The 22,322-nt window shown below is 50.8% G+C and overlaps 1 protein-coding gene across 2 annotated transcripts in view; it reads left to right on the top strand.

Moving 5' to 3' along the window:
* The first annotated feature begins 2,010 nt into the window (after nucleotides 1–2,010).
* Nucleotides 2,011–22,322, top strand: part of RIMS4 (regulating synaptic membrane exocytosis 4) — a 57,598-nt gene continuing 37,286 nt past the window's right edge. Inside the window, exon 1 of one of the 2 annotated variants that reach the window (XM_028827343.2) lies at nucleotides 2,011–2,388. In XM_028827343.2, the coding sequence (XP_028683176.1) occupies nucleotides 2,292–2,388 (97 nt within the window). In that variant the 5' untranslated portion in view covers nucleotides 2,011–2,291. 2 annotated transcript variants of the gene reach the window in all.

Raw genomic sequence — 22,322 nt, 5'->3', positions numbered from 1 at the left:
CTGCCGAAGGCCAGCACTGTGCTAGGTGTTTTGCACACTGTGATGGGCAGATGTGTCAGAATAACTCCAGTGATCCTTGCCCTTATATAATACCTTGTATGATCCCGCCCTTGTGTGAGTGTGGGTGGAAACTGCGACCATGATCAGAAATCGCTACCGTGATTATATTACATTATATGTCAAAGGGACATCATGCGAGTGGACCTGATCTAATCACACAAGACCTTTAAAGGAAGAATCTCTCAGGCCAGTACGCAGAAGTCAAGGTCGAAAGATTCTGCTGAAGGATGAGAATGGCTTGACATCCTGAGGCAGGCCTTGAAGGTGGAGGGGGCCATGTGTAAGGACCAGAAACCCACTTCGACGAGCTGAGATCAACTCCTGACTGACAGCCAGCAAAGAAACAGGAACCTCAGTCCTGCAACCACAAGGAACTGAATCCTGCAAACAACCTGAATGATCTTGGAAGCAGATCCTTCTCCAGAGCCTGCAGAGAAGAGCCCAGTCTGGCCAATACCTTGTGAGGCCCTAAGCAGAGAACCCAGCTCAGGCTGCCCAGACTTCTGATCCATAGGATTGTAAACCACTAGATTGGTGTTTTTAAGCTGCTTCATTTGTTATGCAGCAATAGAAAACAAACACCTGTGTTATCTTACAGGCAGTTCACAGCCATCCAAAATGGAAGATTCCTGTTCCCACTGTACAGATGAGGAACAGGACCCATGGGGTAAAGAGTTTTGCCATAGGCCACCCAGAAAGACGGCACCACAGCTGAGATTCAAACTCCGGGCTATCTCTTTCTGAGGCCTGAACTGTTTCCATGTCACCAGATGGCTTCATAAAGAGGTGTGTGAGCAACTGGGAAGGTTGTCTGCCATCTGGGGCCTGATTAGGTGGGTAGGTACCCTCATGTCCCAGGTCACATGCAGGGAATGGAGCATGGGTTTCCGATTCTGCTCGTCTCTGTCCTGGGGCTGCGAGCGTCTGAGCCTGTGTGTTATCTGAGGACTGCGGGTCGCCAAGGGTGATAATGGGAGAGTCTGTGAGTGTGGGCCTGCCAAGTGTGTCTCAGTGTGCCTGAGTCTGAGGGTGTCAGTCCGTTCGTCAGGATGCACCCACACTGGGAGGGATGGAGTCTGTGTGGCTGTGTTTTGGAGTGTGTATGCTACTCTAGTGTGTCTAAGGGTGAAGGGGTGTGCATCTGGCCGTGTCAGTCTGAGTGTTTGACAGTGCTGAGATGGTCACGGGGGTAGGCGACATAGAGTATGTGCTGGATCTGGACTTGTGTGTTCATCTGAGTGTATGAGTGTGTGTATGAATTCTGGGGTGTCTGTGGGTAAGTGTGAATGCATGAGACTGTGTATGCCTGCCTGAACTTTCGTGGGATTTTGTGGCATCTGAGAGTCTCCCTGTGTGGGAGGCCGGGCACCAGGGGTGGCCTGCCTGCCTCCCTGAGTGTGTTTGCAGGTCTCTGCGTGAGTCTGCGTGTGTCCGTGGACGTGTCTGTCCCCGCATCGGTGAGGGGGTGGGTCTGTGGGTGTATCTGTCCGGGTGTCTGCGGGGCATGTTGCAGAGTGAATGTGTAGGTGTGGGTGCCTGTTTGAGCTTCTCTGTGGGTGCAGGTGTGAAGCTGAGGGTCTCTGTGTGGGAGGCCGAATGCCGACCCGTCTGGGCGGGACCCTCTGAGCGCATCCCCTCCGAGCGCGCCCGTGTTTCTGGGAGAGGCCTGTCTGGGTAGGGGACTGGACGCCGGCCTCTCCGCAAGTCGGCCGGCTGAGGTGGGGGCCGCGGCGGGGTCGGGGATAGCCCTGGGACCAGGGTCCAGACAACCTCGCCCCGCGCCTGCCTCCCAGCGCGCAACTACCGGGCCCGGGGCGGCTAGAAGGGGCCGCAGCAGGCTCCCTTTGGGCTCCCACGCCCCGCAGTGGCGCCCCCTCCCCCGGCGGCACGGATTGGCTGCGGCGCCGCTCCAAGCCCGCCCCGCGCGGCCGGCTGGGGGCGCCGCGGGCCAGAGCGCGCTGCGCCGCCACCGCCACTGCTGCCGCCGCCGCCGCCGCCACAGCCGCCGCCGCCGGGAGCACAGTGCGCCTCGGGCTCCGCGCGCCGCCAGCTCCTGGCCCGCCCGCCGGCCCCGCCGCTCCCGCCAGCCCCGCAGCGGAGCCCCGGACCGGCCCCGGGCCGCCGCCACCACGCCGCGCGCCGTACTCCGCGTCAAGAATGGGGCGGCCAAGCTGCCCAAGCCGCCCGCCGCCGCCGCCGGCGCGGCCGAGGCGCCCGGCGCTGGTGCAGGCATGGAGCGCTCGCAGAGCCGCCTCAGTCTATCCGCCTCCTTCGAGGCGCTCGCCATCTACTTCCCGTGCATGAACTCCTTCGACGATGAGGACGCAGGTAAGCGCGCGGCCCGTCCCCAGACCCCCGGGGTGTCCCGGGATCCTGGTCCGGAGGCCCCCTCCCCGACCCGTGAGCCCTCCTTCCCTCCCCCAACGCCCTGGGAAGGCGCCCCCAGGGTCTCCTTCCGCACCCACGGGACCTCAGGGTCTCCAGGATGCGCTGTCTTCTGGCCTTGTCCCCCAGGGACCCCAAGATCGTCTGCATTCACCTTTCCCGCAGGTGGGCCCTTTGGGTCGCCAGGACCCAGCTCTCCCTCCTCACCTGCGCCTATTGGAGGCCCCTTGCCTCGTCCCTGGATCCGACCCGCCACCCTTCCCGAGTCTCCTGAATGTGCCCACTCTTCAAGCCCGGGGCTTTGGCCGTCCCACCCTGGGGCTCCGACGCGCCCCTCGCCATTGGAGGTGGCGCGCAGACCTTACCTCTCCATCTTTGTCTTGGCCGTATCCAGAGGATCCCTGCCCAAGACCCCTGCCCGGCGCCCGAGGCCTTGAGCGCCCCCAATTGTCTCTCCTCTCCTTTCCTCAGGGGCTGGGGCTCCAGACTCCTGCTTCTTATACGCCTGGGGCAGACGCAGGGGAACCGGCCAGGTGACGGCCTTTCCTCCCCTCACTTCCCAGAGAGAGGTGTAGGGCGGCGCCAACTCTACACTTGTCCGCCCGCTGGTGTGTGCCCCTGACCTCAGGTGCTCTCGTCCCTGGAGTCGCCTTTCTTGGTGGGCTGAAGCCGGCCACCATCCAGCGGCTTGAACCTCCTCCTCCCAGGCCTGCGCACAACCTCAGCCAGAGGGAGGGGTGGGGAGCTGTAGGGAAACCTACTTTTTAGGGCCCTGGGACCCGGCAGAAGGAACATGAGCGCTCCGGATTTGGTTCTGGGGTGAGGAAGGGAATCCACCAACAGGTGGGGTAGCTAGAGGGCTTGGGTGACAGTTCCTCAAAGAATGCCAGATTGGGAATCGGAATCAGGTTCCAGTCTTCATTCTCTACTTGTTAGCTGTGACCTTGGGCAAGTCATGCCACCCCTGAACCTGGATTTCCTCATCTCTGAAATGGGGATCATCGTATCGATGCAAGGCTCTGTATGGTGTGAGGGTGGAGTTCAGTGTTTTGTGAGCTGAAAATCCAAGAGTATTTGAATTCAATGGGGGCACAAAACAGAGGAGCGTATGTGCTGGAGGAGCAAAATGGTTTCATGGGCACTTTCAAGTCTCTGAGGAAACCATGGACTGTCTCTCCCGAAGTGCATGTCTGCACCATCCACAAAAGGTAGCCTACGGTTTTAGGAAGTTCCTGGGCCCAGGTTTAGACTTAGTCTTTGGGGACCCTTGTCTGATCAACCTGGCAACCAAGGTTCTATCATGGGATGAAGTGGTGGTCATGTCTTCCTGCCTGTTCTTCAGAAGAATTTGTTGACTGGTGAATGATGGGTGAGGCAGATCCCCAGTAGACCTATCTTTCTATTGACCTGGAGGTGGGGATGGGGGTAAGGGTGAAGATGGTTGCTGCAGAGACATTTTACCATTTTTACAAGCGCCATTTTACAGAAAAAAACAACTGAGGCTCAGAGGTTTAACTTCTGCCTTGATGTAGCTGAGGGAGGTTGTATTATTATTCTGGACAAGGCAAGGAGGGAAGAAGTAGGGGCCTCCTCAACACAGTAGAGTGGTCAGCAGGCCACTTGGGTCTCAAGAGCCGGTCTGGGCAGGACCGTGGGTTTGTAGGAGCATCAGAGGCAGGAATGGTTTGGTTTTTCTTCAAACCCTGTGTCATGGGTCAAACACCTTGGTTATTGCAGGCTGCAGGCAACTTGCTCTGGTTTCACTTAAGTCAGAACAGATAACTTCATGTAGTATTAATGATATTTTTAAAGGTCCACTCATGTTTGTTTTTTCCAGCAGGCTTCTTGAAATTCTTTAGTGTTTCACTTGGAAGAGACCTAGAAATCATCTTGTCTATCCCCTTTTTGCCCGCAAATGGATGGGGGTGTGTGTGTGTATTTGTGTGAGTGTTTGTATGTGTGTGACTGAAGCCCTGGAATGGGTGTGTGTGTGTGTGTGTGTGTGTGTGTGTAATATATCCCAAGGTCATCTAGTGAGGCAGCCACAGAGCTGAGACTAAAATCAGGTTTATGGTTCTCTTTCCATTAAACCAGTAGCCCTCCCTCTGAAAGAGGATTTTTAAGAAATCCAGACCTCACTTTGTAGAAAATATTTCCCAGGTGAGGAGGCCTGGGGGCGCGGCTGGTGACCAAGAGTTTGATTTGGGCATCTTGTGCTCACTGTCTGTTCTTGAGGGATGCTTCAAATTTGGGAGGGGGAGGGAGAAAGTCAACTTTCATTTCCGGAAGAATAATGAATGTCTGGTGAAAGTCGGAAGTAGGCAGCGTTGTGTGGTGCTTAATTTCTCTCGTTCTCCTTAAAGTCATTAATTTTCTCCTAAAAAAAAGCCTTTTGGATTTATTCTTTTAGAACAGCACTGCGCTGAACTGATTTCTAAAAGCAATGGAATGGTCTCTCCCATACTGGACACAGGCGTGGCTCCACCTGCCTCTTCTCCCCTCCCTCCCCTGGTCCTCTTAATGCCTATCTGTCTCTGCTGGCTCCGTCTCAGAAATGTGTCCCTGACAGGCCTCTGGCTCATCTCGGAGCCTCCCCTTTGTTGCTGCTTCCAACTCATGCCGAATGCATCTTTTTCCAACCAGACTGAGCCAGAGCCATCTTCAGGGTTTAGTTGCCATCCTTTTGCTAGTTTCCTGAGAAATGGTGTGAGAAGGAGCCTTTTTCTTATTAGCCTTAACTGGGGCAGAGCTCATTCCTGATTTGGACTTGAGATCCTTGGCCACTGGGGTGGGCACAGGAAGCTGAGCCTTCCTCACACCTCTTTCCACCCCCTGTGGGTCCAGGATGCTGGTCATTACTGGTTCATAGAATTCCTCTCAAGGGTTATCTTCCCTCGTGCACTTTGAACTTATTTCATGAGATGCTCCTTTTGCCCTCTTTCACAAGGATGCTGGGGCTTTAGGGAAACATGTGCTTGGGGGCGTTTTTGTGTGTGTGTTTTGTTGCCCAGCCTTGTTGGCACTGGGTTTGTAATTGGGGAGGAGTTAGACATGTGGCCTCAGTTTCGTATCTGTAAGGAAGAAGAAAAATAATAACATGGACTGCATAGGGTTAACATTTTACAAATGATTACCTTTGTGCGAGACATATTCCCAGACATGTTAAATATATTAACTCATTCCTCATAGCAAGCCTATGAAACTGCCATCCTGTTAACATCCCCATTTTCAGATGAGAAAACTGAGGCACAGACATATTAATTCCTTCAAGGTCACTCAGCCAGGAAGTGAGTTAATGAAGCCTTGAACTTGGGCAATCTGACCCAAGCATCTGTGCTTTTAATGAACTATTATGCTGTTTGTGCTGTGCAGAGGTCTTAGTACAGTACCTGGCATGAGGTAGGCTCTCAATACATGTTAGCTGTTATCTGTCTTGTTACTGAGAAAGAGTTGTTTCTGAACATGACCATAGAAAAGAATCTGTGGGTTTGGGGAGGGGAGAAGGCTGATTCTCAAAATGCTAGCTTTATAATTTTAATATAATTGCAATACTTTTTATTGCAGCGTTGTAGTTATTAAGGTAGAGCTGGGCCCTCCTTCTTTGAAGTGGCTTAAACATAGGGATTTGGGGGACTCGCCTGCCAGTCAAGTGGGTGGGGAGGATTACAGCCACTGGTTCCCTGCTCTTCCTGACCACTTCATTTGCACCAATCACATCTACAGTCCCAGCCCTGACACTCTGCCCTGGGGCCTAGCTGGGGAGCTGGGGTGTCTCTAGTTTCCAACAGATGCCAAAGGGGGTTGTTACATCAGGGTCTGGAATTGAGCATGGTGTTCCTGAGCCTGACCAAGTGGTTTCAGCGTCCAGTTCTCCCCCTCCCGCCCGGGAGAAGGGCGGAGAAGCTGGAGCAGCCAGCTCTGATTTGCCCATAGGATGGAAGCTTCGATCCAGCGCAGGGAGGAAGTTGCCATGGCAACACCAGCCAGCTACCGGTCCCTCTCCTAGCGGTTTGGGCCACATCTCTGGGCTGGAAAGCCCTTCCCGGCACCACCCTCTTCCGCTCAGACCAAATCTGTTGGGCTGGGGGCGGGGTGGGATAGTGAATGGGATCCAAAAACTAGTACCACAGCGCCCCGCTCCCCATTTTTGGACAGAGGGGAAATGTAGGGGGTGGTCTGAGTACTTCTGGGTGATGAGGCGGCGATACCTATATCCTGCCAGACAGATCCTGGCAGGGAGAATCAGAGTTCCAATTTCTCCCCACACCCCCAGGCACCTGGAGTGACCTCACTGGAGTTCTCCCCCTCCCCCTTTGTTCCATTTGGCAGAGTTTTCTTTCCCAGACCAAGTGCTAACTTTTGTCCTTGAAATTTGACCTGAGCTTTTTCTGGGAAACAAAATGTCCTGCTGTCTCACCCCTTCCCTCTAAGATGGTGGGAATGAATCCTTCAGCCCTAGAAGGAGACTGGCTGGGTGGATGAGGGAGGAGGCCTTAAAATATCCTTCATGATCAGGACCACATGGAGGCATGAGGTTGCCACTTTGAAGCCTCCACTCCCATCTTCACCCTCCAGGGCAGGACATTTCCTATCTCCCTTCCTCCTGACCACACCCCCCTTCCCATTTTCTTAATGTTTTCAGAGCTGAGCAGAACTCTTCTAGATTTGGATAACTGAAGCATGATGGAAAATTGAACCAGTTGTTCCCATAGTTCAAGTTGAGGGGTGGGGTGAGAGTATGGACACAAACCACTTTATTTATTTATTTACTTTGAGGCAGGGTCTCACTCTGTCGCCCAGGGTGGGGTGCAGTGGTGCGATCTCAGCTTGCTGCAATCCTTGCCTCCCAGGCTCAAATGATCCTCTCACTTCAACCTCCCAAGTAGCTGGAACTACAGGCGTGCACCACCACCCCTGGCTAATTTTTTTTTTTTTTTTTTTTTTTTTTGTAGAGATGGAGTTTCACTATGTCACCAGGCTGGTCTCAAACTCCTGAACTCAATGATCCTCCCGTCTCAGCCTCCCAAAGTACTAGGATTCCAGGCATGAGCCACCATGCCCAGCCCAAATCACTTTATTTTAATCAAATTATCCTGAAAGAATGATCTTAGAAAAATCAGGTGCATGAGGATTCACCCCTTACCCCATTGTACAGATCACTGGTCTGCAGGTCTGCTCTGGTGCTATCAGAGCTCTTTCCTTCTCTTCTCTCTCCCTTAGGCACCCCCTTCCCCATCCCCAAGCCCCCAGACTCCTGGCTCCAGCTTCCTCGGTTTGCAGCTGCCATAGGCCCACCTGGTTCTGTTTGGTGGGAAGGGAGAGAGAGGTCCATCTACCTTGTTTCCCTTTCAGGATGCGGCTCTGTGTCCCTCCCCACTCCCCGCTAGAACCAGAGGCAGAGCCAATTCCAACTGAAGGCTGAGTGGGGGTGCGGGCAGAGGTGCGGAGGAGAGCGAGAATGGAAGGAAGCCTTCACCCTCTGCCGACCCTCTCGCCTGTCCCAGGGACTTTTTGCTACTCTGCCTTCTCTGTGTCTTTTCACTATGGCCGTAACAACCATCATTTCATCGTGTCTTTTAAAAATTGCTGGAAAGGTGCCACTTTCGGTGAATGTGCTCAAAAGGGTGCAGTATCTCCCCCACTATAAACCTTCCCCCATTCCGCGCTCCTTGTCAGTTCCACTGCCTTTTTGTATTAGAAAAATAACTGGGCTTGGATTTGAATCCGCTCTGGCTCTGACCTCAAGCAAATCTCTTAACCTTCCTGAGCCTCATCTGGAAAAAAAAAGGGTTAATTATTTTTGTTCAAGCATCTCAGGATTATAAAAATAAAATGATTGATGGGCTTGCTTGGCTGTGCTCAGTGCTTTCTGTGATTGCACTGAATCCTATGGCAACCTGAAGGGGTAGCTGCTGTTGCAGATGTACCCATTTTGCAGATGAGGAAAGCCAGGCAGCTCAGAGCAGTTGAATTCGTGACTTTCTCAGGTTGTAGGGTGGCAATTCAAATCCAAGTGTGTTTGACTCTAGGCCATCTTCTGCTTCTGGGCATGAAATGAGATCCTGGGTGAGACAGGACTGTGTAAGCTCCTGGGGCTATGCTTGTGCTGTCAGAACAGCAGGTGGCAAAGGCCTGGGTGTGATGTACCCCACCAGGGTCTAACACCCTGCTACAATCCACCCACCCGTCGGAGGGCCTTCCTGGCCATTGGTTCCTGGATGATCCCTGTCACAGTTGGCCCTCAGCTGCCATGGCTGCCTGGCCTCCTTGAAGAATCCAGTTGTCTGCCCTGGCCCTGGGGGCCAAGCCATCACCTGCCTCTCCAGACTGATGTAGGCCAATGCTGGATTATATTTAACGCTGTGCTATTTCCACTTGACAGCTCCAGAGCGCCATCCCCCCCTCCCCTTTTCTCCTTCCTCCCCCCTCCCCTTCTGATTCACTCGGAAACTGAGGAGGCTGATGTCAGCGCCTTATTCTTAGCCCCCGTAATTGTAACTGCATTTAGCAGTGCGCACTTCATTAACAGTTTCTGCGACGGGGGAGTGAGATGATGGCGTGGCTGGGCAGGGATGTGGATGGGGGTGGGGAGAGGGCAGCTGCTGCTGGGACCCTGGCCAGCTGCCTTCTCTGGATGGACCAGCTGGGCTGCTTCCAGGTCTGGCTTTCCAAGACTTCCAGTCTTGGAAGGACCCTTGGAGAGCATCTAGCCCATTTCCTCATGAAGCAAGTAGGGAAACAGGCTCAAAGAGGCGAAGTGGCTTGCCAAGGTCACATATTAAGGATCCAGAGCTTTGACCTCTGAGTCCAGGTTTTCTTTTCTGGTATTTATTCATTCAGCTAGTATTTAATGAGCTGCTCAGTGTTGAACAATGTTCTAGGTGCTAGAGTGCTAGGGACATATTGGGGAACGAGTGAAACTGGGGTGGGGGAAACAGACAATTAATAGGTAACCAATTAAAGAATTCAGGTTCTGTTAAGTGGAATGAAAATGGAACAATGATGGGCTAGGAGATAATGTTAAGTAAGGTAGTCAGGGAAGGCTAAGGAGATGATATTTGAGATAAAGCCTAAATGACAAAGAGCCAGCAATGGGAATATGAGGAGGAAGAGTGTTCCAGGTAGAGGGAATAGCTGTGCAAAGGCTCTGAGTTCAGTGCGAGTTTGAGTTTTAGGGAATAGAAAGCAGACCAGTGTGGTTAGAGAGATGAGATCAGAGAAGGGGGCAAATTTATCTCAGCCTTGTAGAGGATAAAGATTATCTGGTGCAGGAACTGAGGTCCAAAGAAGGAAAAGAAAAGGCCCCCAGCTGGGTGAAGTTATAGAGAGGCCAAGAACTGATGCCTCCTGAATCCCTGTTTTTTATGTTCCTTCGGCACAGATGGCTGTGCCTTTAAATGCATAACGCGGCTTCCTTTCACATTGTAGCTGGAAGGCACTGTGGAGTTGAGGCTGGGTTCTTTCTCCTCACCCTGCCTGCCTCCGCCCCTCTTCGAATCTCACCTGACCCAAACCGATGTAGGTGTGAGAGACCGTGGGGAACTTCCATGAATGGACAGAAAGAACATGGCTTTGGAATCCAACCAATCTGAATTTTCATCTTAACTGCCACTTCTGAATTGTATGACTGTGGGCAAGTTGCTTCAACCCTGTGGGGTTCAGTGTCCTCATCTGTAAAATGGGGCATAATAATACTAAAGAGGGTTATAGTGAGGAGTAAATGACACCATGCACACAACGCACCTAGCCCAGAGCTGGATGCGTGGAATAAGGTGTCCTTTGCTATGAGGATTAATGGATGAGAGTGTGTGTTTAACCCTCTGCACATAGGAGGTTCCCAGTCATTGGTAGCAGCTGCAATTGTCACAGTGGCTGTTGTCAGTTTAAATGGGTTAGAGCAGGGCCGCCCAACTTGAGTGAGCCTCAGAATCCTCTGGAGGGCTTCTGAACACAGACTACTGGACCCACCCAGAGTCTCTTATTTAGTTTTGGGGCAGGGGGGACTTGAGAATTTCATTGCTAACAAGTTCCCAGGTGATGCAGATACGGATGCTGCTGATCCAGGGACCCTACCTCGAGAACCACTGGGTTGGAGGAAAAGGCTGGAGAGAACTGAAGGGGTCTTGCCAACGTGGGATGTCTCCTGGCTCCTGATGTCTTAGATGCTGGGACATTGGGTAACAAATTCAGTCCTGGGTACGGTCTTCAGGCCCTCTTGTTTCCGTCACAGAGTCTGTGATCCAAATGAGTCTCAGCTGCTGCCTGCGTTGCGCCGGGTTTAACACATAGGCCCTCATAAAGCCTCCAGGAAGTCATTTGTACAAATGATAAATGAGTCAAAATGAGCAATGCATCAGGCCACGATATCATTGCATGGGATATTGGACCCAGACAGCTCTGGGAATTCTGAGTGTTCAGGTCTAGCTCTGTTTTTGTCCAGCGAGAACAGGACATAGTCCCTTTTCTGCATTGGGAAAAGGGAGGGCTGTGTGTTAAAACCAGGAAGTTTATTTGAGGAGAAGCCTCTACTGGGAAGAAGTAAATTAAAGGAATCATCGATGTAAAGGGTGCAAAGTGTTGGGTAATCTACCGAGGGAATTTACTGAGTCCGTTTATTCAGATGTTTCTAAGAAAGGGGTCACTGGTAATTTTCTAGGGAAGATTGGGGTCTAGCTCAGGTTAGAGGCAGGGGCCCAACCTTATGGTGTGATGAGATTCTCACCCAGCCCCATACAACTCAGAATGTGAAGACAAAGGCACTTACAAATAGTTTCCAGGTGGGACTTGTCCTAAACTGATGGGAAATGCCGTCTGTGAGGGGTGGCTTGAGATAGTAAAAATGAGCGGACTTGGGAGGCCCAAAGGCCTGGGTTTGCATCAATGGCCCTTTCTAGCTGTACATCTTGACCATGGTATGTAACTGATCTAGGCCTCAGCCTGTGCTTTGCAAAATGGAGTTAGAGATACCTTGTGAGAATTCGGGAGAATGTGTGTACAACACTTAGAAGACATCCAAGCGGTGGAAGCTGCTGCCTTTCCTCTTCCTGTAGACTTTGTAAAAATGATGTGATATGCACATCTGGGTGGAGGAAGGATGGGATGGAGCAGCACACAACTGGTGTCAGGCCTCGTTGCTCTGGTCTAGGTATGTGATGTTTACTGTGTGCACAGTGGAGCCTAAAAGGCTGCGTTAGGAGTAAAGAGAGAAGGACTTTGTTCATCGCTGAGTCTGAGTGTCTCCTACACCCACTTTTCTTTGACTCTTTGGGCCTCAGTATCCTTGCCTGCAGAGTGAGAGTCTGGTGGGCTTGATTTAGATATACGAGGAGTCTCCCAGAGAAGGAAGGACACTTGTACAGGCCCCTCCATTTCCTCCTTTGTCTCCCTCAACTCTGCGGTAACCCCTAGATGGTTATTTTTCATCCCCAGAGCTCCCCCTCCTGCCAGTTTCTCTCTAGCTGATCTTTGCTTGATTGGTCCTTGGATAATTTTTAAAGTAAGTATTTTTTTTGGATTAGGTAATATATGCAGATGCTACAACATTTTAAACACATGAAAAATATCCAGTGGGAAGTGTCCTGGGCACCCCTGTCTTCTGATCCTCCTGTCCCATCCCTGGTACAAGCACTATTGTCAGCTTTCATAATGCTTTATGCTGTTATTAGTGCTGATACCATAGATACATAGTAAAAAAGCCATACAGCACCAGAGGACATCCAAGGACGTGGCATCTCCCTCCTGCTCAGCTATCCAGTCCCACTCCCACAAGCCGCCATCACACTCTTTCAGGCTACCAGTTTTTTCTTATTTTCCTGTTTTTGAATTCTTATTGAGCACTGATGGCGGTGCCCATTGCTGTGCCAGGCACTGTGAGAGTTCCAGAGAAGCTGGGTTGCACCAGGCAGTATAGCATGGTGGAAGTAATGAGCTCCACAGCCAGATAACCTGGATTTGAATCTTGGCTCTACCACTTACTGGCTGTGTGACTCTGAGCAAGTCACTTAACCTCCCTGAGCCTGTTTCCTCATCTTTAAAATGGGCTTATAATAGCCCCTTCCCACCTCGAAGGTGTCAAGAGGATTAGACGAATAAATATTGGTAGAGAGCCTGGTACGCAGTAGAAGTGTCTTAAGAGTGTTAGCTGTCATTATTTTAGTTGGAAGTTCCTCTGAGGTCATCTACTGTGGCTATCTTAGTTGAGGCCCAGAGAGCAATCTCAATTCACCTGAAGCCTCACAGGAGGTCTATGGCACTGATGTTTCTGGATACACAACTCAGGGTCTCTCCCCGTCCCCCGACGCACCCCAAGAAGCCATCATGGACCCTGCAGCACCTGAGGCCTCAAGTCTGCTCCCTTCATCTCCAGCACTCAGTGTTCCTAGTAAATGCCACCTGGAATCACCTGAGAGTGGGTGGAAAGATATGTCACTAATTGGGTCCTCTAATGAAATTTAGTTCCTCGCAAATGTCTGGAGCAGCATCTTTCATCAGCCTGGGTCCAACACCAAGACTGGACCAGGTGCCTCTGGGGCCCGCCCAAGCCCTGGCCGAGCCACCCCCGAGCCATCTGGCCTCACAAAGCTACCATTTGTGCCCAGCTTCTACTGGGCATGCTTAGTCCTAGCAGAGGGACCCCCAAACTGGGCAGCTGGGCCCTGAGGGGAGTCAGGTGTGTGGCTCCAGCAAGGGAGAATATATATTTTTTTTTTCTGAGCTGGAGTCTCGCTCTGTCGCCCAGGCTAGAGTGCAGTGGCATGATCTCAGGTCACTGTAACCTCTGCCCCCTGGGTTCATGTGATTCTCCTGCCTCAGCCTCGTGAGTGGCTGGGACTACAGGCGTGTGCCACCACGCCCAGCTAATTTTTATATTTTTAGTAGAGATGGAGTTTCACCATGTTGGCCAGGCTGGTCTCAAACACCTGACCTCAGGTGGTCTGCCCACCTCAGCCTTCCAAAGGGCTAGGATTACAGGCATGAGCCACCACGCCCGGCTCAAGGGAGAATTTAATATGTACCTTCTTCTCTGGACTCTCCGCAGAAGTCGCTTGATTTTATAAAGAATCCAGAAAAACAGGAGAACTCTTCACGGTTTCCACCGTCTTAGCCTGAGATATGGATTTTTGTGCAAGTAATAGACTGCGGGAGTGCTCGCAGGTGAAACCTGCAAGCGAGGGAGAGGGAGAAGCAGCATGGGGCAGGAGAAGAAGCAGCCAGACATGGGCACTTGGCTGCAGGCTAACCTCAGCCAGATCCTGGGGGGCTCTGGAGAATGGATGGCATGGCACGGTTGACTAGCCTTCGGTACTCCTATAGCAGGGTAGTCCCCCGAGGGCATAACTGTTGGGGCAAGGCAGCTCCTATGAGCTAAGGGCAGTTGTCCAAAGATGGGGCAGCTGTGAGCCGGCACCAACAGATACTCATGGCTGCTGAGTGATGGGGGACCTGCTTGGCATGAGGGATCTGGCCAGGGCACCAGTGGGGTCTACTCACCCACTCTCTGGGAACCCCTGACTACAGAGCGGGTAGAGTGGGTGTGCTCAGCTCTGTGCTGAGCAATGTCCAACCCTCATTTCAGGTCACCCTCCACAAGGTGGGCATAGTCATTACATTCGACCGTATGGAAATTGAGCATCTAGATGGACTTCTGACTTGGCAAGGTTACACAGCTAGTGAGGGGCAGAACAGGGCTTCAGACCCAGGCCTATTCTAACACTTGTGTTCTTTCCAGCATTCTGTACTATATTTAATGTTTTTCATGAATATATACCTGTATCTGGTGCTTCTTTCTGGACCTCTTTCCAAGTCCCTCTTTGGACGGTGTCTGTCCTGACTTTCTACTTTGCACCTTGCAAACGTGAAGTCCTTTGTGTCTGACAAAGGATTTTAATATATTTGAACCTGCCTGATCCTCATGGAAAGTTGGCCGTGTATCCAGAGAGGTGGGCAGAAGCCCTAATAGGTGGCCTGAGGTGAAAGCAGAAGAGGTAGTTGATTTGTCATGGGATGAGCCCTGGATTTGTCATAAAGAAACCTGGATTTGAGATCTCATTTTTGCCAGTTTGCCAACTGACCCTGGGCAAGTCATTCCCCCCTTTGAACTTTGATTTCCTCATTAGATGAACAGGTTCACAGCTGTAAGCAGGAGGTAACCTACAGGTGTTTTAATAATACTGCGGATATCAAAGACACATGACAAGGCTCTGACTGGGGAATGCGGGAAGGGTCTCAAACCAAGGCTGACCTCTGCCTTTGCTGAGGAGACAATGTGTGTGCAGAGAACAGCTTTAAATTAGGGCTTGTCTGTAAAATGGGCATAAATGGGCATGATGACACTTGCTCTGCTCTCCTAGTTTAGGTTTTCCCAGAACAGAGTCTGACACAAGGAGTCAAGTACAAGTATTAGGGCAAACTGCCTGGCACTGCCATTTTTATTAGTGGAAGCAGTCTAATGGAATTTTATATGCTTCATATGGTTCACAAAGGTGATGGATGAAACCCCAGGACGGAAGTGAGGAAGTGAGGCAGAGAAAGAAGTCAGGAGACTGTGTGTTATCAGGCAGGTTACCTCGAGCGAGGGCAACTGGAGTTTAATCTTCCTGGGGACTTCTGGGGAGACAGTGTAGCACAGAACTCAGCAAGCTGCTTCTGTAAAGGGCCAGACAGTAGATATTTTAGTCTTTGCAGGAATACAGTCTCTGTTGCAACGCTTCAATCATGAAGTTGCAGTGAGAAAGCAGCCCCAGACGATATGTAAATGAATGGGTGAGCTGTGTTCTAATAAAACTTTATTTACAAAAATAGGCAGCAAGATGGATTTAGTCCGAGGCCCATAGTTTGCGGACTCCTGGGGTAAAACATGCACTTTAGTTATCCCACCCAAAATATAGCCGTTCCCATCAGTCATTGGTTAAGAGCTGCTAGGCCAGATCAGAGAGTTGGCTATTGCCTGTGTTTTTCCAGCCTGCCATGGGCGGTAGCGCTCAGGCAGAGAAATGCAGGTGCTGGCAATAGGAGACTGGGCCCGGATAAGGGTTTAGGAGGTGAGGAATGACAGCATTGCTCACTCCAGCTCAGGGGCATGGCTTGTTTGACTATTTGGAGAATGTACTAGAAAGGCACAGGATGAACACGGAAAACAAGTGTTGTATAGAGCCGATTAGTTGACTTCATATTTCCAGCTCTTCCAAGCACTTGTTCCTTCCAGGCAAAATCCAGCTTCTTCATATTTAACAGTCTTGTTTGAGTTTTCTCCCTCCATGCCTCTACTTGGGCCATTTCCTCAACTGGGACGCCTGATGTCTGCTTCTGCAGGGCTCCAGGATCACCTCCTCCAGGAAGCACACGCCTCTTCTCTAGGGTGGAGGTGGCCATTCCTGGGAGCCCCCGTGGTGTTTTGCTTCTCTCCGTCTCCAGTGCTTGCACAGTCTGGCTTTTCACTTTTTCACTGTCACACTGTGAGCCCCTGCAGGGCAGGGACTGTGTGATTCCCATCTGCATCCCACTAAGGGGGCACTGATTTGGGAGAGGCAGAGTTGAATCCCAAATCCCTCTTTTCCTCCCCTTTTCTCTCCTCTCCTTCCTCCCCACTCTATTTCCTTCTTTCTTCTCTAGTAGTTGCTCATGGCCAAGCCCTGTTCTGGTGACCTAAGGCAAGTCCAGTCTTCGTCGTCATGGAATTACATTCTGGTTTCTGGGGTGAGGGGAGGTGTTGGACGTTACACATCTTGAAGGAGCAACTAATAATCCAATCATGCCTGTGATAAACAGTCATATAAGACAAGCACAGGGTGCCGGGAAAGGCCATAGCAGGAAGAACTGACGTGTTGGGTGGGGGGCACAGGGAGGGGGACAGCTCAGTAGAGACCTGAGGTGTGAGTGGCGTTGGCCAAGTGAAGGCAGGGCAGGGGAGGGGAGGGGTGAGACAGGATGCTGTGAACACAGACTCCATAGTGATGGGAAGGGGGATGGAATCCTGGACTCTCTGTGTGGCTGTCTCTCCCCCTCCCGCTCCCCTCTCCCCACAGATGGAAATAACTATAATTGCTTCTGCATGACAGAATTATGGATAGTTTTTGCTTTCTAGTTTGTGCTTTTTTTGTATTTTCCAGATTTTCTACAATGGGCATATCATGGTAAAAATTAAGGGCTTCAGAGTCTGGAGACCACACTCTCCTTAGCTGCTGCGTGACCTGTTCCACATTATTTTTCACTTGGTGGTGCTTCTGTTTCTTTCTCTGTAAAAGGCTGATAAAGATAATTAACATGGCTTACATGACACCCCTTGCATTCTGACGCTTCACTTCCATTCACTCATTCAAGCCCCAAAACTACTCTGTGGGGTTGTTTTGGGGGCTATCCCTATTTTTTTTTTTTGGAGACGGAGTCTTGCTGTGTCGCCCAGGCTGGAGTGCAGTGGCGCGATCTCGGCTCGCTGCAACCTCCACCTCCTGGGTTCACGCCATTCTCCTGCCTCAGCCTCCCGAGTAGCTGGGACTACGGGCGCCTGCCACCGCACCTGGCTAATTTTTTGTATTTTTGGTAGAGACGGGGTTTCACTGTGTTAGCCAGGATGGTCTTGATCTCCTAACTTCGTGATCCACCCGCCTCAGCCTCCCAAAGTGCTGGGATTACAGGCATGAGCCACCGCGCCTGGCTGACTATCCCTATTTTATAGATGAGGAAACTGAGGCACAGAGACATTAGGTAAGTTGCCCAAGATCACACAGGGTCCAAGGCAGGATTCAAGTCCAGCTCTTTGGTCCCTGGAGCTTCACCACTTGGCTCCATTGCCTACCTCACAGGGTAGGGGTGAGAGGACACCTGTGAAGCCCTTAGCACAGTGTGTGGTACATAGTTAGTGCTCAGTAAATGTTAGTTCTTGTTAGTATTAGCAGTTGTGCAGGGGCCCTGAGGCAGGAATGGGCCATGGTCTTTTGAAAGCTATGTACCACATAGGGAAAGGGGTATGTGGTTGGTGAGGTGGCAGAACTGGATGATACTAGGCGTTTAAAGGTGAGACTCTTGGGCTTGAGCTTAAGGTCAGTTGGAACCCCTCTTGGGTTTTTAGCAGGGATGTGACAAACTCAAATTTGGGGTTTGCCAGTCTTTAAATACCTCTCTGGCCGCAGGCAAGGAGTGAAGCCAAGAGACCCAGAGATGGCTCCTTTTGGTTATAGTGGCTCTCCCCAGACAGATCTGACCATCTACCCCTAGTTATCAGGCCAGGGTAGTGATACCTTCTGGTGTCTGGGCTGGCCACGTGGGCCAGTGCGCAAGAGACAAAAAAAGTCAGCTGTATGTCACCAGGCTGGTCTGGTGATGCTGGGAGGCTGGGAAGTGCCGGTTTGAAGGCAGGAACAAATTACTCTCCTGGAGACAAGGCCGGGCCAGTTCCTGCCGTGTTACATTATTAAATTTGTAATCTTCATTCTAATACTTTCCAGCAGTGAATAAGAACCAAATTTAAAATGCCGGCTTTACATTTCTGGAACGAAGCTCTTTGTCAAGAACTCTTGAAGCCCATAATTTCTCTCCAGAGGTAAATGTCTAAGTCTTTAAAAAATTAAAATAAAAAAATAAAGGAAAACCACTCTTTTGTTAAGGCTAAGTTTGAATGGTTGGTGACCTCAGCGCTGGCCAGGAATTGGGAGTGGGGTCCGAATGTCTCCAGCCCCAGAAAAGGCCCAGGCTGGGACAGGGTCTACAGATGTGACTCCTCAATCTGAGCCTTGCCGGGGAAGAAAGTAAGAGAAGCTTCATGCCTACCTCACAGATGTTGGTACATCTGTTGATTTGGGAAAGGGTTTGGTAAAAATTGGAGACCACAATCCCCAAAGGAATCACCCCGTATAAACCTCTTGTGAGTTTTCTCATGACCCATTTGGTGAATATCAGACCTGGCTGGTGGTAGAATTGGGTACTGTCTTGTTCCTGCCTTTATTTTTAGAGACAGGGGCTCGCTCTGTCACCCAGGCTTTGAGTGCACTGGCTCAGTCATGGCTCACTGAAGCCTCAAACTCTTGGGCTCAAGTAATCCTCCTGCCACAGCCTCCCAAAAAGCTAGGACTACAGGTACATGCCAGCCTGCCCAGCTAATTTTATTTTTTTGTAGAGACAGGATCTCGCTATGTTGCCCAGGCTAGTCTTGAACTCTTGGGCTGAAGCAATCCTCTCACCTTGGCCTCCCAATACACTGGGATTACAAGCATGAGCCACCATGCCCAGCCTTTGTTTCTACCTTTAGACCTGGGCAAGGAGGGCCCTGATCTGGGGTCACCAGCATTACTGGAATGTTCTCTGACCCTCCTCCAGTCAGGACTCTGGCTTCACTCTTGTTGAGTGAAGGGAATATTACCCACCGGGACTTTTCCTTCTAGGCCTGTTCTAGACATGGGGACCCTGAGATTCCCTGCCCAAATGGCCCTGAGTCAGCTTTCAGGGTCTGTCTCGACCCCTTCCCTGGCTTCATTCTCCTGCGGGTGGATGCATCCATCGGTAGTATCCTGAGTGTGGCCTTGAAGGTGCTGTTTGTGGAGGTGACAGCCAGCACAGAGGTGCAGAGTGAGCCCTCTGGGTATGGGAGCAGAAGGAGAAAGGGTGGGCCATGGCCTAGGGCTGGCTCCCTCCCCACTCCACATTCATCTGCGGCACTTGGAGGATTCTAAATTTGAACTGTCCTGGCCTTGAAGGTCATTATGAAGACATATTTGTCACAATGAAAGGATAGAACATGTTTTATTTAATAGCCTGATTTATAACTTTTACATATTTAGAATAAGTATGAGGTCCTCCATTTGTTCTCCTGCCGTGGGCCCCATAATCTTGGAGGGGCCTTTGTGTCATCCTTAGAACTGACAGTGAGCACAGCCCAGGGTGGCCCTTTCCCTCATGGTCCCATAACGAGGGCCCTGGTCCAGACACAGCACTTAGATAGCATCCTTATACAAGTTAGAGGAAGGTACTTCTCTCCCTCCCCGCATCCTGGTGGTAGAATTTTAAAAGTGCTGCCTCCTCTAGGAGGATGAATCAGAACAACGTTCCCCTTTCTCCAGTGCCAGCAGGGTACACGTCTGGGCAAGGGAAAACAGGCTGTACCTCTGCTTGTGCCCCTTCTCAGTCGGGCATTTTTGTGCAGGGAGCACTCTGTCCGGGAGTTCACCTCACCCCACAGACCCGAACCAGACCTGAAGGGAAAGTGCTGAGACTGGTTTCCGGAGGTAGCCACCAAGTCATTTTACATTGTTAATGATCAGTCTCATTATGATAGTAATATTTATTGTTTCATATATGCCAGGCATTCTGAACACTTTACCTGGATTATCTTATTGAAACGTCAGACTATGAGGGGTATACCATTGTCATACCCCATGTGCAGATGAAGAAACTAAAGCTCAGAAAGGACAGGCCCATCTTTGGCCCAGGGCCATTCAATAATAAGTTCAGGCCAGGCACAGTGGCTCACGCCCCTAATCCCAGCACTTTGGGAGGCCGAGGTGGTTGGATCATCTAAGGTCAAGAGTTCGAGACCAGCCTGACCAACATGGAGAAACCCCATCTCTACTAAAAATACAAAATTAGCTGGGCATGGTGGCGCATGCCTGTAGTCCCAGCTACTCAGGAGGCTGAGGCAGGAGAATCACTTGAATCCAGGAGGTGGAGGTTGCAGTGAGCCAAGATCACGCCACTGTACTGCAACCTGGGCAACAAGAGCGAAACTCCATCTCAAAATATATGTGTAATAATAAGTTCAAACACAGACCTGCCTGACACTCGAGTCTGTGAGCCTACCTGCTGCTTGGCACTGCCCTGGATCATATTTTATAGCATTCTTTTTGAAGCCAACAAATATTCAGTGGCCCACTCCAGTGTGCTGGGCACTGGAGTTATGGTGCTAAATAGGACCAGGACTTTCTCAGCCCAGGAGAAAAGACAAGCAGAGCAGATAATGGTGACTCCATTGAGCAGAGAGTGCTGAGTCCCACCTTGAAGGGTGAGAGGCTGACTACCAGGCTGGATGTGGGGAAGGTGCCCCAGACCACTGGGGTCCTTATGTGGTTAGGAAGAAGCTTCCTGGGGTTTATTTGTGTCTCAGGGCGACAAAGCAGGTGCATTAGGAAGTGGACACAGGGAAGAAATGGAGCTAGGAAAGGGGCCGGGTGGGACCAGGATCAGCTCCTTCTTGGAGATCCGAGTTATAGCATCATCGTGAGTCCTCTGGGGCCTCTGCTTAGAGGAGCAGGACTTAACATCCACCCCCTTCCACCATCCTTTTCAAAGTCGGAAAACTGATCAGGAGGAGGAGTCATTTGTACATTTTCAGGCAGGTCGAGTTGGAACTCAGGCCTCTGAGCCCTCCTCAGTCAGCCATGATCCAATCCCTTCTCAGGGCTCCTTCCACACCCAGGAGTGGGAGAGTCGCCATTTATGGTTTTAATTTTTAAAAACGGTATCATGCTTTCACGAGTTACAAATGCTTGTCCAGTTATACTAGCTGGCATTTCCTGAGCACATGCCACATTCCAGATGCTGTGCTAGGATTTCACATATGTTACCTTATACAATCCTTGGAGCAAACCTCTAAGAAAGGTTCTGTCGCTATTCCCACTTTACGGATGAAGAAATTAGGTAATTCCCCCAAGGTTAGACAGCTAGCAAGTGGCAGAGCTGGTTTCCTTGAGTCTAACATCCTCGTAAAACTGTATATGCTATGTGCACCCATGGTGGCAATTTTGGGAAAATGCAGAGAAAGCACACAAAAAGAAAATTAAAATGTCTCAAATTCTGTAATCCAAAAGTAGAATGCTTCACCACTAGGGCTATTTCTCTCTAGGGGTGTGTGCGCGTGCGCGTGCACGCACACACCAGAACACATATTTAAACCAACGCAGGGTCATGCTGTAATACTAGTTTGTAAGCTGAAGCTACCATTTAAAAATCACCTTAAAAGGACCTTCACAGGCCGTGCTCCACAGGGACACTCTGATTTCTAGGATCAGGTCTAGAACTGCTTGCCACTCTTCTGTCAACAGACTTGGCAAGGCAGGCCTAGGGACAGCACGAGACAGCTCACCCTAATAGCCATGGTTCATTTTTGTCCCTGCTTTCTGCTCCCGTTCTTATAGAAAATAAATAAATAAATTTGAAAACTGACAGACCTCCCCAGGATTTTATTCTATGCCTGGCCCTGCATTTAAATGCAAGAAGCAGAAGGCTTGTGAGCTATAAATAGCCCAGGCCTCTTCTGAACAGTGGCGGGGAAAATTTGTAGGTTCTGTCTCCTTCCAACCTGGTGACCTGGATTACTTCCTCCCTGCAGCGGCTGCTTTATTCGCTGCCTCCTCTGTCCATCCTTCATGGAGCAGAGCAAGTCCTCTCTGTAGATGTTTAGTGAGCACCTCCACTGGGTCAGGCCCTAGGTGCTGGGCGCAGGGACTTGAGTGAGACACTAGCATTGTCACAGCCTGGAGTGGCAGTGGGTAAACATAGACACAGACATTCACAAGTGAGAATCTTTTCTGTTGTGGGACCCCCAAGAGGGGTCCCCAGCTCTGGGAATCAGGGGAGGCTTCCTGGAAGAGAGGATGCTGGAGTTGAAAAGTGGAAGGAGGGTAGAGGAACCTGGGGAGGAGGGGTCTATGGGGCCACGGGTATCATGCTTGGCGCAGTAACTGGCCAGAGCATGCCTTTATTATTATTAGGCAAATCCTATGGTTTTTAAGAGTGTGTCCTGAGTTCCTTTAGTGGCTTCTGCAATCCAGTGATCTTGGGTACGAAGGACACTCAGCATTTTGCTAGTCTGTGACTCTCAACCTGCTCTGCATATGCCTTTCGTCAGCAGCCAGGATCCTGATCCCCAACCCAGACCACTGAATTAAAAA

Source organism: Macaca mulatta, chromosome 10 (assembly GCF_049350105.2).
Source record: "Macaca mulatta isolate MMU2019108-1 chromosome 10, T2T-MMU8v2.0, whole genome shotgun sequence".
Lineage (NCBI taxonomy): Eukaryota > Metazoa > Chordata > Mammalia > Primates > Cercopithecidae > Macaca > Macaca mulatta.
This window is presented reverse-complemented; position numbering and strand designations above follow the sequence as displayed.